At 43.6% G+C, this 12,799-nt stretch overlaps 1 protein-coding gene across 3 annotated transcripts in view; it reads right to left on the bottom strand.

The window, feature by feature from the left end:
* The window catches only part of LYN (LYN proto-oncogene, Src family tyrosine kinase), a 107,318-nt gene that overhangs the window by 41,355 nt on the left and 53,164 nt on the right, over positions 1 to 12,799 (bottom strand). For 2 of the 3 annotated variants that reach the window (XM_081214288.1, XM_081214290.1), the window contains exons 2-8: positions 9,578 to 9,714; positions 6,302 to 6,347; positions 5,375 to 5,480; positions 3,483 to 3,581; positions 3,258 to 3,361; positions 1,793 to 1,942; positions 246 to 398 (exon numbers count right to left, since the gene is read on the bottom strand). In XM_081214288.1, coding sequence (XP_081070414.1) covers positions 246 to 398; positions 1,793 to 1,942; positions 3,258 to 3,361; positions 3,483 to 3,581; positions 5,375 to 5,480; positions 6,302 to 6,347; positions 9,578 to 9,709 — 790 coding nt within the window. In that variant the 5' untranslated portion in view covers positions 9,710 to 9,714. The remainder of the gene's footprint in view (positions 1 to 245; positions 399 to 1,792; positions 1,943 to 3,257; positions 3,362 to 3,482; positions 3,582 to 5,374; positions 5,481 to 6,301; positions 6,348 to 9,577; positions 9,715 to 12,799) is intronic. The other variant, XM_081214289.1, reaches the window with a different exon arrangement.

Here is a 12,799-nt window from a genome sequence, read left to right as displayed (position 1 = left end):
GCAGCCAAAAATAGATAAATAAATAAATCTATGAAAAAAAATTCATCCTGAAAGAGAACTACTAAGTCATGAGGAAGAGGAAGAGTCTAATCACGTAGGTTGTGTAGGCTAGTTCTTGGCACAGGTGGACAGAGGAAAACAAAAGCAGCGATGCTTCTGAGAAAACTGATAGAAATCGGCTGGAGCCCTTATTTCTCCTGCTGTTTCCCCCAGGAGAGACTCTGGCTCCAGAGCCACACACTCACCCATCCAGACTTCCCCGAACTGCCCGGCACCGAGCTTCTTCACCAGCTTAATGGATTCCCGGGGGATCTCCCAGGCATCTTTGTCCCACGGCTTCTGTGGTTTGGGACTAATGCATGCCTTCTCCAATCTTCTGCACAAGCCATCTGACTGCTCTAATTTGAAAGAGAAAATAAACGTGGAAAAAGTCATCCCTTGTATTTTACCAGTATCTGTAGGGAAGACTGGACTATGAGTCTTATCATTTTCAACTTGCCAAGGTCTACGAACCTAAAATGCTTATAGGGGTATCTTCTGCATAATCATGACTTTTGAAATTCTTAAATGAAAGACAATTTAAGACAGACTTGATTTTATTCATTAGTAATGCTAACCTATAAAAATAAAAACAACAAAATGAACAGATAAACAAAGGCTGACATGTTGTCACACTTAATAGAATATAATTTTAATTACAGAGTCCATGTAAGCTCTCCAGGGCACAATGGCGGGAACTTGGTCATGTCACCACAGGGCCCCAGTGCCAGAACAGGGCCAGGGCTCCACAAGCCCTCAACACATGTGCCAGATGGATAAATGGATGGGGGTAACAGAGAGGGAAGGAGGACTCCACAAAATCTGGGGTACTTGCTCTCTCCATATTTTGGGACCTACGCAAATTTTATGTGTAATCCCTTGGAGCAGGTTGAAGAAATAAGCAGTAACAAGAGTTGCCCACTACAACTGGCCTCAAACACACAGTCATGGGTTCAGCTTAGCCAGGCTGTAGAGCAGACTGGCGACAGAGGACCACTGACAGGCCACTTCTAAATATTTTGGTGTTATTGTTATTTCTGTTTTCTTTTACCAAGAGTAATACATACTCATGGTATGTACTTTACACACACATAGACATGTATACACTAGGACACAGTTCTACAAATTTGCATTCCTATTCCAGATATTTAAAGATGCATTGTAAAAATATGTACTATGCAAAAATAATATCCATTTTTCTCTTTGCAATTCTGGAATGTTAACTGTTAAACAGCACAAACTAGGAAGGACTAGGATAATTATTCACAAAGATCAAATCTGACTTTGAATGTATACTTATAGATTAATTTAAAACCAAGTATAGAATATCACCCTCCAACTTTATCCAAAAGGAAGATGATACATAAGACATTTTATTCAACATAGTATTGGAAGTCCTAGCCACAGCAATCAAACAAGAAAAAGAAATAAAATGAATCCAAATTGAAAAGGAAGAAGGAAAACTGTCACTGTTTGCAGATGACATGATCGTATACATAGAAAATCCTAAAGATGTGACTAGAAAACTACTAGAGTTCATCAATGAACTCAATAAAGTTTCAGGGTACAAAAAATTTAATATAAATGTTTGCGCAGGAGGGAAGGGATGTGGGAACAGATGTATATGTATGACTGATTCACTTTGTTATAAAGCAGAAACTAATACAAAATAAATAAATAAATAAATGTTTGACACCATATACTTATCATAATAGATGTATCTTTTCTTGTCTGACCTTGCATTTTCACTTACTTTGGTAATGCTTAATCATGTCACTGATACAAGGAAAAGTGATTCGTGGGGAGATGTAATAACCCCCATTGTCCAGACTTCTGATTTTGTAGTGCTTAATAACGTCACCATGCACGGGGTCATAATCTCTGACAGACAGAGAGTAACTTCCTGTGGGGGAAGAAGTACAAGCAAAGATTACACTTACATTTTGTAAGTAAGATTGGCATTATGGGGGAGGGGAGGAGTGGGAGTTTGGGACTAGCAGATGCAAACTAGTATGTATAGGATGGATAAACAACAAGGTCCTACTGTAGAGCACAGGGAACTATATTCCACATCCTGTGATAAACCATAATGGAAAAGAATATGAAAAAGAACATATATATATGTATAATGGGATCACTCTGCTGTACAGCAGAAATTAACATAACATTGTAAATCAACTATACTTCAATAAAATATTTTTTAAAAGGTTGGTATTATACACACCGTGGACACATTTTGCCATAGAAATATGCAAAATATAAATTGAGCATGTATATAGTGCATAATTTTAAAGTCTTATAAAAAGTCTACTTGACAAATAAAGCTAGTGTTTTGTTTGCTGTGAAGCTTTCCAACACACTTTTTCTTCTTTGTGATGGGTTTTTTAAAAATTATTTTGCTGAATTGAAAAGTTATTTTGATTTTCTTTCTCTTAAAATTTCAAGTTTTATACTAAATAATAATTTAAGAGGCTCAGTAAACATAAAGCATGGTAAAAATAATAGCCATAATTATGTCTGCTTTTATGTTACTTTTAGTAGCAAAACTAATAATTTGAGCTTGTTATTTGTTATCAAACTATAAAACTTTCACTACCAGAACATAGTACAGGCATATCTCAGAGATATTGTGGGCTCAGTTCCAAACCACCTCAAGAAAGCAAATACCCTAATAAAGTAAATCACACAAACTTTTTGGTTTCCCAGTGCATTAAAGACGTTATGTTTACACTGTACTGTAGTCTATTAAGTGTTCAATAGCATAAGTTTAAAAAAACAACATATATACTTTAATTAAAAAAACACTTTATTGCTAAAAATTGCTAACCATCATCTGATCCTTCAGTGAGTCATAACAGTAACATCAAAGACCACTGATCACAGGTCACCATCACAAATATAATAATAAAGAAAAAGTGTGAAATACTGCAAGAATTACCAAAATGTGACATAGAGACACACTTGCTCATGAAGTGAACAAATGCTCTTGGAAAAATGGCACCAATAGACTTGCTCGATGCAGGGTTACCACAAACCTTCAGTTTGTAAGAAACTGCAGTATTTGCAAAGCGCAATACAGTGAAGCCAATAAAACGAGGTCTGCCAGTAATTGACTTTTTTTCCAAAAAAAATTCTTTTTTTTTTTCAGGATTCTAGAATCGTTTCTAAGAATGATTTCCTAAACAGTGTTTTATAAGAGGCCTTATGTCACTTCCTACCTTTTAATGTTTCACTTTCTCTGATAAGAAAAGCTCCAGCACTGTTCCCTGGTGCCAGAAGCTGCCTTTCTGCATCTTTCCTGGTTATATCCTTGAAAAACCACCTGAGAAGACATATTAACATTTCATGGGTGTTTTAATCCCAGGAAGGAAAAAGACGAAGAATAAACAAGAAACCCAGAGTGAAAAACAGAACTGTCCCAGATGACACGGGAAAGGACTCACTCTTCTGTTTCCAAGGTGTTGACTTTGGCTACATAGTTGCTGGGGATGAAGCCTTCTCTCTTTGTCGAAAGGGATTTAGCTTTCCACCATTCTCCATGCCTGGAATAGAAACATGCATCCAAAAGGGTTTGTATTCAATGACTCAAGAACTACAAGAGCAACTGTCTTAATGTGTCTGTCTTGCAGGGTGAGGGAGGGCGGGGAAGACCCCTGGAAGCCCAGAATCCAGGGAGAAAGTTCATACTTCTTGCTAAAACATAAATACATTTAGTGATGGAAGCAAAAGCAAACAGTCTCACGACTGAAGTGTGGGTCGCTGTGCTCAGAGCTGCCAAACGGGAGTTGGTGAAAATGGTTCCCATCTTGCAGAAACAAAAAGTTCACATCTAAGAAACGCTTTAGGGTCCTTACAGAAGTGGGAGTCAAGGGAATAAAGGGCCATAGTTCCTATGTTATAAACTCCTTTGTTAAAACATCTCATTTCCATAGACACAAGCCATGGGAAAAAGAAATAGAAAACCATAAAATAATCCCAAGCAGCTAGGCCTCATCACCACACTCTCATCTTCTGTGAGAGGTGTGGAGCCAGGGAAGGGGCTGGGGAGGGAGGAATGGACGGGTCCCTGTGAGCCTCAACTATGTTCCCCATCAGATTCCCACACCCAGACGGGACCCTCGTCTGCAAGACGTGAAAGACAATTACAGCTGCCACTAGGCTGTGGTCCACTACATGTCTGTGCCATGTTTATATATATGTACACACATAATCTTCACATCAAACCCATGACAGAGGTATTGCTGTTCCCGGTTCATAAGTGAAGACACTAAGGTGTAGAGTTGAAGTGACTCGTCAAGGTCACACAGCTATCAGGTGGCAGGGCCAGGATCTGGCTCAAGTTCACACTCAGCCAGGAACTGACAACTGCTCTCAGCCTCTGAACATCATAAACTTAAGGGTCTCCCGCCTCCAACCAACCAAGGGTGTCCCAGTTGGCAGGCCAAGGTGACACCCTATGAAAGATTACTAGAATTCTTGGAGTTCATTATTCTCAGCACAGTGCTGAGCCCTGTGGTCTGAGCAGGGCCACAGGTGTGTGAGTCAGCCTGGAGGGGTCAAGGAAATGATGTCCAAGCATCTTCACAGAAACGCTAAATGCTGAGTGGGGACTCTCCCGAGACGACCACTGCTTCAGCACCACGCCCTGAAGAGCCACACCCAGTTGGACCCATACACCCAGTCTTAATGTGAGTAAAATAACGAAATAAATATGGTAAGGGGCTTCCCTGTTGGTGCAGTGGTTGAGAATCTGCCTGCCAATGCAGGGGACACAGGTTCGAGCCCTGGTCCAGGAAGATCCCACCTGCCGCGGAGCAACTAAGCCCGTGCGCCCCAACTACTGAGCCCGTGCTCTAGAGCCCGCGAGCCACAACTACTGAGTCCACGAGCCACAACTACTGAAGCCCGCGTGCCTAGAGCCCGTGCTCCGCAACAAGAGAAGCCACTGCAATGAGAAGCCCGCGCACTGCAACGAAGAGTAGCCCCCCCCACTCACCGCAACTAGAGAAAGCCTGTGCGCAGCAACGAAGACCCAATGCAGCCAAATAAGTAAATAAATAAAAATTTTTTAGAAATGGAATTAAAATAACATGCAAACTCCACATAGACCCACACCTCTTAAGGCAGCACTGATGGATAAGGAAAGAAAGGGAAAACCCTTGGGAAGTGCTCATGGCAAAGCCTAAGAGGAAAATCTCTCTAGCCCTGCTCCTTCGGGAAGCAAGGAGGCTGGGGGCCCCATGCCCACCCCAGAGGGGTGTCTGCTGCATTGTGCTGCTGGCGGCCAAGCCAGGGCAGCAGGCGGGGTTGTGGGGGGATGCCTGGGCACACTTACTCCTCCAGGACTTTCATCTTCTCTCCTTTCTTGAAGGACAAGTCGTCTGGGTGGATGCCATCATAGGGGTACAATGCGACCACGATGTCTCCTTGCTCCTCTGGATCTGAAAATGAAGAATGCAGGCAAAGACCTTTGAGAATGCACAGCAGAAATGTTGTAACAAATTCATGTGTCATGGGGAACAAAGGATGCAGTGAGGCAGTGAGAGATGGGCAGCTGGAATAAAGACCTGCTTCCTTCCGAGTGGTGCTCGGGGCCCACGTGGTCCATGGCTGGTCACGTACTGCGCACACCGGTACAGTGTCTGTTATCTCAAATCACATAGACCTACGACCACAATAACTTCCAACTCTACGTTTAAGAAATGATACACCCATGCTCATAGCAGAGTTATTTACAAAAGCTAAAGGGAGGAAACAATCCAAACACACTGTGACAAAACAAATAAACAAACTGTGGTCTATACATACAACAGAATATTATTCAGCCTTAAAAAGGAGGAAAATTCTGACGGATGCCACAACACGGATGAACCTTGAAGACATTACGCTAAGTGACAAAAGCCAGCCACAAAAGGACAAATACTGCTTGATTCCACTTAGGCGAGATTCCCGGAGTCGTCAAACTCATAGAGACAGAATGTAGAATGGTGACTACCAGAAGCTGGGAGGAGGAGGGATGGGAGTTCCATGTTTGATGGGCACAGAGTTTCAGTCTGGGATGAAGGAAAGTTCTGGTAATGGTTGCACAACAGTGTGAAGGCACTTAGTGCTACTGAACTGAACACTTCAATGGTTAAGATGATTAATTCTATGCTATGTATATTTTTTCACAGTAAAAAAAAAATCAACAGAAACACCCAGGACAACTACTTTACAGAGGCCCTAACAGTAAAGAAACGTCCATGCTGCTGTGAAAACATACCTTTATTTTGAAACCTCTGTCCTGGTAAAAGCTGAGAGTCTGCAACCTACGAGAGAATATTTGTTAGAAAAATACATTTTTATGTTTAGCTTTTTACACTTAATTCGTGTTGAATGTTGCATCATTTTCTAACAGAAGCGAATGGGGTTTAGATTTGTTAATTCATTAATCCAGAAAGAAGAGGAGTACTGACGGGCAGTCCTGTGGAGCTGCGTCCTGACCTCCACAGCCCAGGGAACGGCTTTTCCTTCTCCAGTGGCCATGGGCCTGGCGGCAGGAAATGACCAGGGCTCTGGACAGTGGCTGCGAGCTGCTGACCCAATCAGCACCCTCCCTCTGATTTGGTACCAGGCCCCTAATATTATTGGGGGAGGCAGTGTGCCCAGCTAAATGGTGATGCTTTCCAATTCTCCAGCATTCTATGCAGATGCGGAGGAGTTTATCTGCAAGCAGGTCGTGTGGGGCTTTGGGCCTGACTTTCGTATTCCCTGGCCCTCTTCTTTCTGCCTAGAAGAAGGTAACGAACTGGGGTCTCAGCAATACGGAAACCAGTCACCAGAGACAGCAGAGAAAATGATAGAGAGGGGCCCTGGGGGTCTCCTGGGGCCCTGGTGACCCTGTGGAAGTGCCACCCGGCCCAGGACTACTGAACTTCACAGCTCCCAGACTTGTCTTAAGAACTGCAGTCAGGGCACGGTCTCCAGCAGCTGAGAACAAGTGCTAACAGACCCATGCTTCCTGCGGCCGACCCCGATTCTGTTATGGGGACACATGGCATCCCTGTTATTTTAGTTGAGAGATGAATTATCAGGAAGGGTCTGGTGGCACAAAGCCCACCTCAGTCACCTTTGAAATCAAATCCCTTTTTCCCTCAGTGACCGTGGGGAGGATGTGTAAGACCTCTTGAGCTTCTTTTAGAGAAGGTACTGTCAGAGGCTTACACCCACAAATCATGTTTCTCCTTGATTAAAGTGATTTAGTGGAATGGGGACCAAAACAGTTTGTACTGAAACTTAAATGTCTGATGAAAGTCAGCCCATAAAATCTCCGGGGGTGGGGGGCATTACGTTTTTCTGGTATCAGAAGATCTTGGGTCTATATTATCCTTCAATGCTGATTTCAAGAAGCTTTACACTGTTTTCTAAACTCATTTAGATGTGCACCATTGGGACGCATGATCAACTTTAAATGAGTTAACAGAGGAAACAAGATGATAAACTGATTAAATCATTTTGAAAGCAGCAAGCTGATTTTCAAATATCCAAGAGTCCTTAACTGACAAATGTTTTAACACACTTTTTATAAGGACCAAAACACGTGTATGGAACTCATCTATCATCACTCTTTTTCTTTAAAATGTCTTTTCCTTAGAGTGATTACACCGCCTGTAATCAATCCAGGGGTGGATTTTGGGCACGTCTGGCCAGAGCTGAGTGTTATCTATGGAATAAGGCCAACTGCCTGGTTCATAAACAAGGGCATCTCTGACCACAGAAGGCACAGGAAGCGCTCCCGGTGTGTGGGACGGAACTGAGAGGCTTCCAACATGTTTACTACTTCTGCTTTCTAACTTAACTTTTAACCTCCTTTACGCTTAAGAAGAGGGAAAACGGTGCGTAAGTTTGTACTGTTTTCCTTTGCTTTTCTGAATACAGGACATCTTCTTTCATCACGTAAGAAAAATGGGGGTTTTAAAGCATGTAAAATCTATAGCACATGATACCAGAAAAAGCCAGATCCTTTTTATGAGAACTTTGAAGTCTATAATAAGAAAACTGTTCGTGAGTCCAATTCCTGTATCATTTCACATTTTGTTAGTCATATTTCCATAGAATAGTTCCACATCTATCTATACCTATTTATGCGATGTGTTTTTAAATATTACATTTATATATTTATGATCACTAAATTATTAAAGTTATCAATAATCTTATACATTTTGAGTTTCTATATATAAAATTACAATGTTAATGTATCTGTCTAGAAATATCAAGTATGGTAATTAATAGCATAGTGTATTCACTCTTCATCTCCACTTCTTTTTTTTTTTTTTTTTTTTTTTTTTTTTTGCGGTACGCGGGCCTCTCACTGTTGTGGCCTCTCCCGTTGCGGAGCACAGGCTCCGGACGCACAGGCTCAGCGGCCATGGCTCACGGGCCCAGCCGCTTCCGTGGCATGTGGGATCCTCCCGGACCGGGGCACAAACCCGTGTCCCCTGCATCGGCAGGCGGACTCTCAACCACTGCGCCACCAGGGAAGCCCTCCACTTCTTTTTAAGAAGGCCAACAGTGACTTATCAATTTCAATAGTGACATGTGACTTTGGCACACGTCAACCTGCAGCATCATGGGGAATGAGGGGAGAGGGCTGGCAGAGGGCGTGACAACAATAACCTACTTCTGGAATGCCAAGGCATTCAGAAACATGTCAGATTAGAGAAACTATGAAAACTCTTAATGAATGCATTTGGGCTAACATGGAATAAGCTACTTCTAGCTTAAATGCTGAGGAATTCCATAAAAGCCAGGCAATGGGAGATATACATACATACATATAGTGAGTGAATAGATGGAGAGGATATAAATCTGAAATAAAGTGCATTTAAGGTTGTAATTATCCAAAACTCTGTTCCTCTCTCCCATGAAATGCGGCATCAGTCCTTCATTTGCCAAGCATTTCTCAGATGCATCAAACAGCACATCACTCATATAAAAATGTTGGTACAGATATCTGTGTAAGGTTAGAAGGCAGAATTAGTTGTGCTTTTTTAAAAAAAAACAATCTTTTAATCCTCTGTAATAAGTCATGGCAACTTCAGTGTTTGTACTATTTTGAATTAATTAAAGAACAACAAGATGGGATAAAGTATGATACACCAAAGGACCTATTTTGGCTTCTGACTTGAATCCAGCGTTTCCTTCTAGTCTCACTACCTATCCTAAGTCACACCAGCTCAGATACATATCTTTATATATAAAGAGTGGGTCTTCACACCAGGGATAGGAAAGGTGATTATCTCCACACATAAGAAGGTGACCAAAGCCCCCTTTATTGTACATTAAGTGGCCTGGTTATTCTGAAAATATTTATAAGCTCTTTAAAGGATTAAGTTACAAAGCATATCAAAAATTATTGGAGGCCCAAGTAATTGACATGATTTCTTTTTTTTTTTTTTTTTTTTTTTTTTGCATGCACATGGTACAGATTTGGTGTTTAAATTACGCAGCTATGCTTTGATCCTGCTGTGGGAATGCTCCCCTGAGACTATCTACTTACTGGCCTTTGCTGTTTATTGGACGTTGGATCTCTCACATAAATAGTTCGGTCAGTATTACGTACTGGTTGAGTCTTCAAATCTATTCCATCGTCTTTCAGATTGTCTTTCCTTTTTGATTTTATACATCCCATAGTTCCTGTTGGAATACAAAAGCCATGGCATTGTTTTACCATTCCAGAACTGGCTTCAAGACACCAAAATCTCTCCATTAATGAAGAGTTAAAAAAATACGCTTTTATTCTTCATTGCGGATGGTTTAACAAAGTCAAAGGTGGATACTGTTCACAAACTGGCTGCTTGATCATACATTTGTTCATTCATTCATTCAAAAACTATTTATTGAGCATCAGTTTTATGTCAGCAAGATATAATTCCTGCACTAAAGACACTCTTAGTCTTGTGGCAAAGATGGGTTAATTAAAATTACAATACAATGTGGCAAGTCAATGACAGAGGCTGCACAGGACATAGGAAAAGACATCACACTCAGGCAAGAGGAAAAGGATGTGGGCAGGGAAGTGTCCTGAAGGAAATGCTCTGTGAGTCAAAATGGGTGTGATGTCAGCCAGGTGGCAACGTCAGTAAAGGGATTCCAGGAAGAAGGAACTTCACATGCAAAGTATTGGCCCTGAGATAACAAGGTCCCTTCAGGGAACTAGTTCAAGCTGACCCCCTCAGTGAACAAGGAGGGAAGTCCAGGAGTTGGGCTGGAGAGGGAGGCACAGCTGAAGACAAATGTCACTGTGCAAGGTGAAGTGAGGGGACCTGGGGCTTCAAAGGCAAACGTGATTAAGAGGAAGAAGGCATAGAATCTGGCTCTAACCCAAAGTGGCTTGGGGTCTGGGGCAATGGTGGTGGCCTTCACCAAGACTGGAAATAAAAGAGGAGGCACAGGTATGGAGAAAAGATGCTTGCAGGAACACCCAAACAATCACATCCTGTATGCTTCCCAGTGAGACTAGTGGGCCTGGAAACCAGGAGAGATGTCCGAGCCAGAGGCACAAAAGGGTGCCATCAGCAAGCCTAGGGCTTCAGGGGAGAACCGCCGACAGAGGGGAGGGGGCTTGTGCGGGCAACCAGACAGGCGGAGCCACCCCTCTAAATGCTAGACTCTTAGTCGTCTATTCAGTTAACACTAGGATGTGTAGAGCGCCACCCAAAGCACTCTGGGGACTCCAAAGGTGATTTTAAAACTGAAATCGGATATGAATGTTGCTGTACAATACAGCCTCATGGTCAAATTTATACATTGAAAACAAAACAAAATCTGTTATGAGCTCCATTAGAAGGTCTTAGAGGGCAGCGTTCCCAAACCTGAAGGCACCCCAGAATCGTCTAGGCTCACAGGACAGATTCCCTGGACACAGTCCAGGAAGTTCTCCTGGGCCCGGGGAGGGGGCGAGGGGCGGGTGCTCCCCAGTGATCTGTGTCGTTCTGAAACCCTGCCAAGGCGGACCCCCGCCTAGAAGTTTAGAGGACGAAAGATGGACGGTTCCGCGTGGGGAAGGCGGGCGGTGGGAATTCGGAATACCTCCTGCTGTGCAGAGACTCTCTGAAGGGCCATCCTCTCTGCATTGTCGCCCTTAGCTCACCCTGCGTTTGGTCCTGCAGGCTTCCAGGAGGTCTGCGACCTTCACCTTGTTTATCATCTCATTGGTCGATGTAGGAAGCCTCTAAGGACAGCCACACCCCTTTCTGAAACTAGCGAGCTGTAGTTCCCAAAATAAAGGGGAAGCAAGCACTCCTTTGACTCAAAATAGGACAGTTTTTTGGGTTTTTTTTTTTTTCATTTGCTAAAGTTTCTGAAATGGAGATGGGTTTTCTAGTTGATCTGTAAATAAACAGGGGAGTTCTTTTCGGACCAGTCCCACCCTCATCCTCCAAAGGAGCTGTGTTTAAATCATCTGCATTAAAACGGTGATGCCGGAGATGGAAACAACCTAAGTGTCCATCATCGGATGAATGGATAAAGAAGGTGTGGCACATATACACAATGGAATATTACTCAGCCATAAAAAGAAACGAAGTTGAGCTATTTGTAATGAGGTGGATGGACCTAGAGTCTGTCATACAGAGTGAAGTAAGAGAAAGACAAATACTGTATGCTGACACATATATATGGAATTTAAGAAAAAAATGTCATGAAGAACATAGGGGTAAGACAGGAATAAAGACACAGATCTACTAGAGAATGGACTTGAGGATATGGGGAGGGGGAAGGGTAAGCTGTGACAAAGCGAAAGAGCGGCATGGACATATATACAGTACCAAACGTAAGGTAGATAGATAGTGGGAAGCAGCCGCAGAGCACAGGGAGATCAGCTCGGTGCTTTGTGACCGCCTGGAGGGGTGGGATAGGGAGGGCGGGAGGGAGACGCAAAAGGGAGGGGATATGGGAACATATGTATATGTATAACTGATTAAATTGGTTAAATTAAAAAAAAAGTAAAAAAACAAAACAACAACAACAAAAAAACGGTGATGCCTGAAGGAGGGAACTCGGTAGCGGAGAAGGCCACCCCGCGCGGACCCCCGATTGCGCCCCGAGCTGCGAGGGGAGGAGCCCGGAGGGTCCCCGGGACGCACGCGCGCCCGGCCCGGGCAGTCTGGCTTTCCCCGCGCCCGCTTTTCTCCCTGGGCCCTAGCCGGCTGGGTCACTCTCTTTTTTCCAGATCTGGACCCAAATGTTACCTCCCCAGCAGGTCTTCCCAGCCACCTACGGAAAAGGTCACCTCTCTGCCCCCTCCTCACGCTTTACCCTCTCATTTTTCTTATCAAGACGGCCGTTCCGTCACACGTGGGTTTCTTTAAGGTCAGCTCCCCAAACGGAGCCGAAGCAGACGGGCCGGGCTCCCAACCTGCTCCTTCCCTGCCACGTGCCTGCTCAGAGCAGGTGCTCCGAGGGCTCACGGAAGGAAAGGAGGGACCAGGCGCTCTGGCTCTGGCTGCTGCACTCGAGGCTCCCAGTACGCTCATCCCAACCTCTCCTGCTCAAGGTGGGCGAGGAAAAGGAAAGGAGACGCCCCCGCCCTGGCCGTTGTGTTTTTATTAGAGACAGAGGGACAGAGGCCTCTAGCACTAACTTCTAGTTTATAGGAAACACAGAGGTTAGAGGAACAAAATGATCAGACAAATCCACGATGTGCCAGAAGCTGGGCACCTCAAAAAGGACAGGGGAGGGCTTCCCTGGTGGCGCAGTGGTTGAGAGTCCGCCTGCTGAT

The sequence above is a fragment of the Mesoplodon bidens genome, assembly GCF_964165515.1.
Source record: "Mesoplodon bidens genome assembly, chromosome: 16".
NCBI classification, from domain to species: domain Eukaryota; kingdom Metazoa; phylum Chordata; class Mammalia; order Artiodactyla; family Ziphiidae; genus Mesoplodon; species Mesoplodon bidens.
This window is presented reverse-complemented; position numbering and strand designations above follow the sequence as displayed.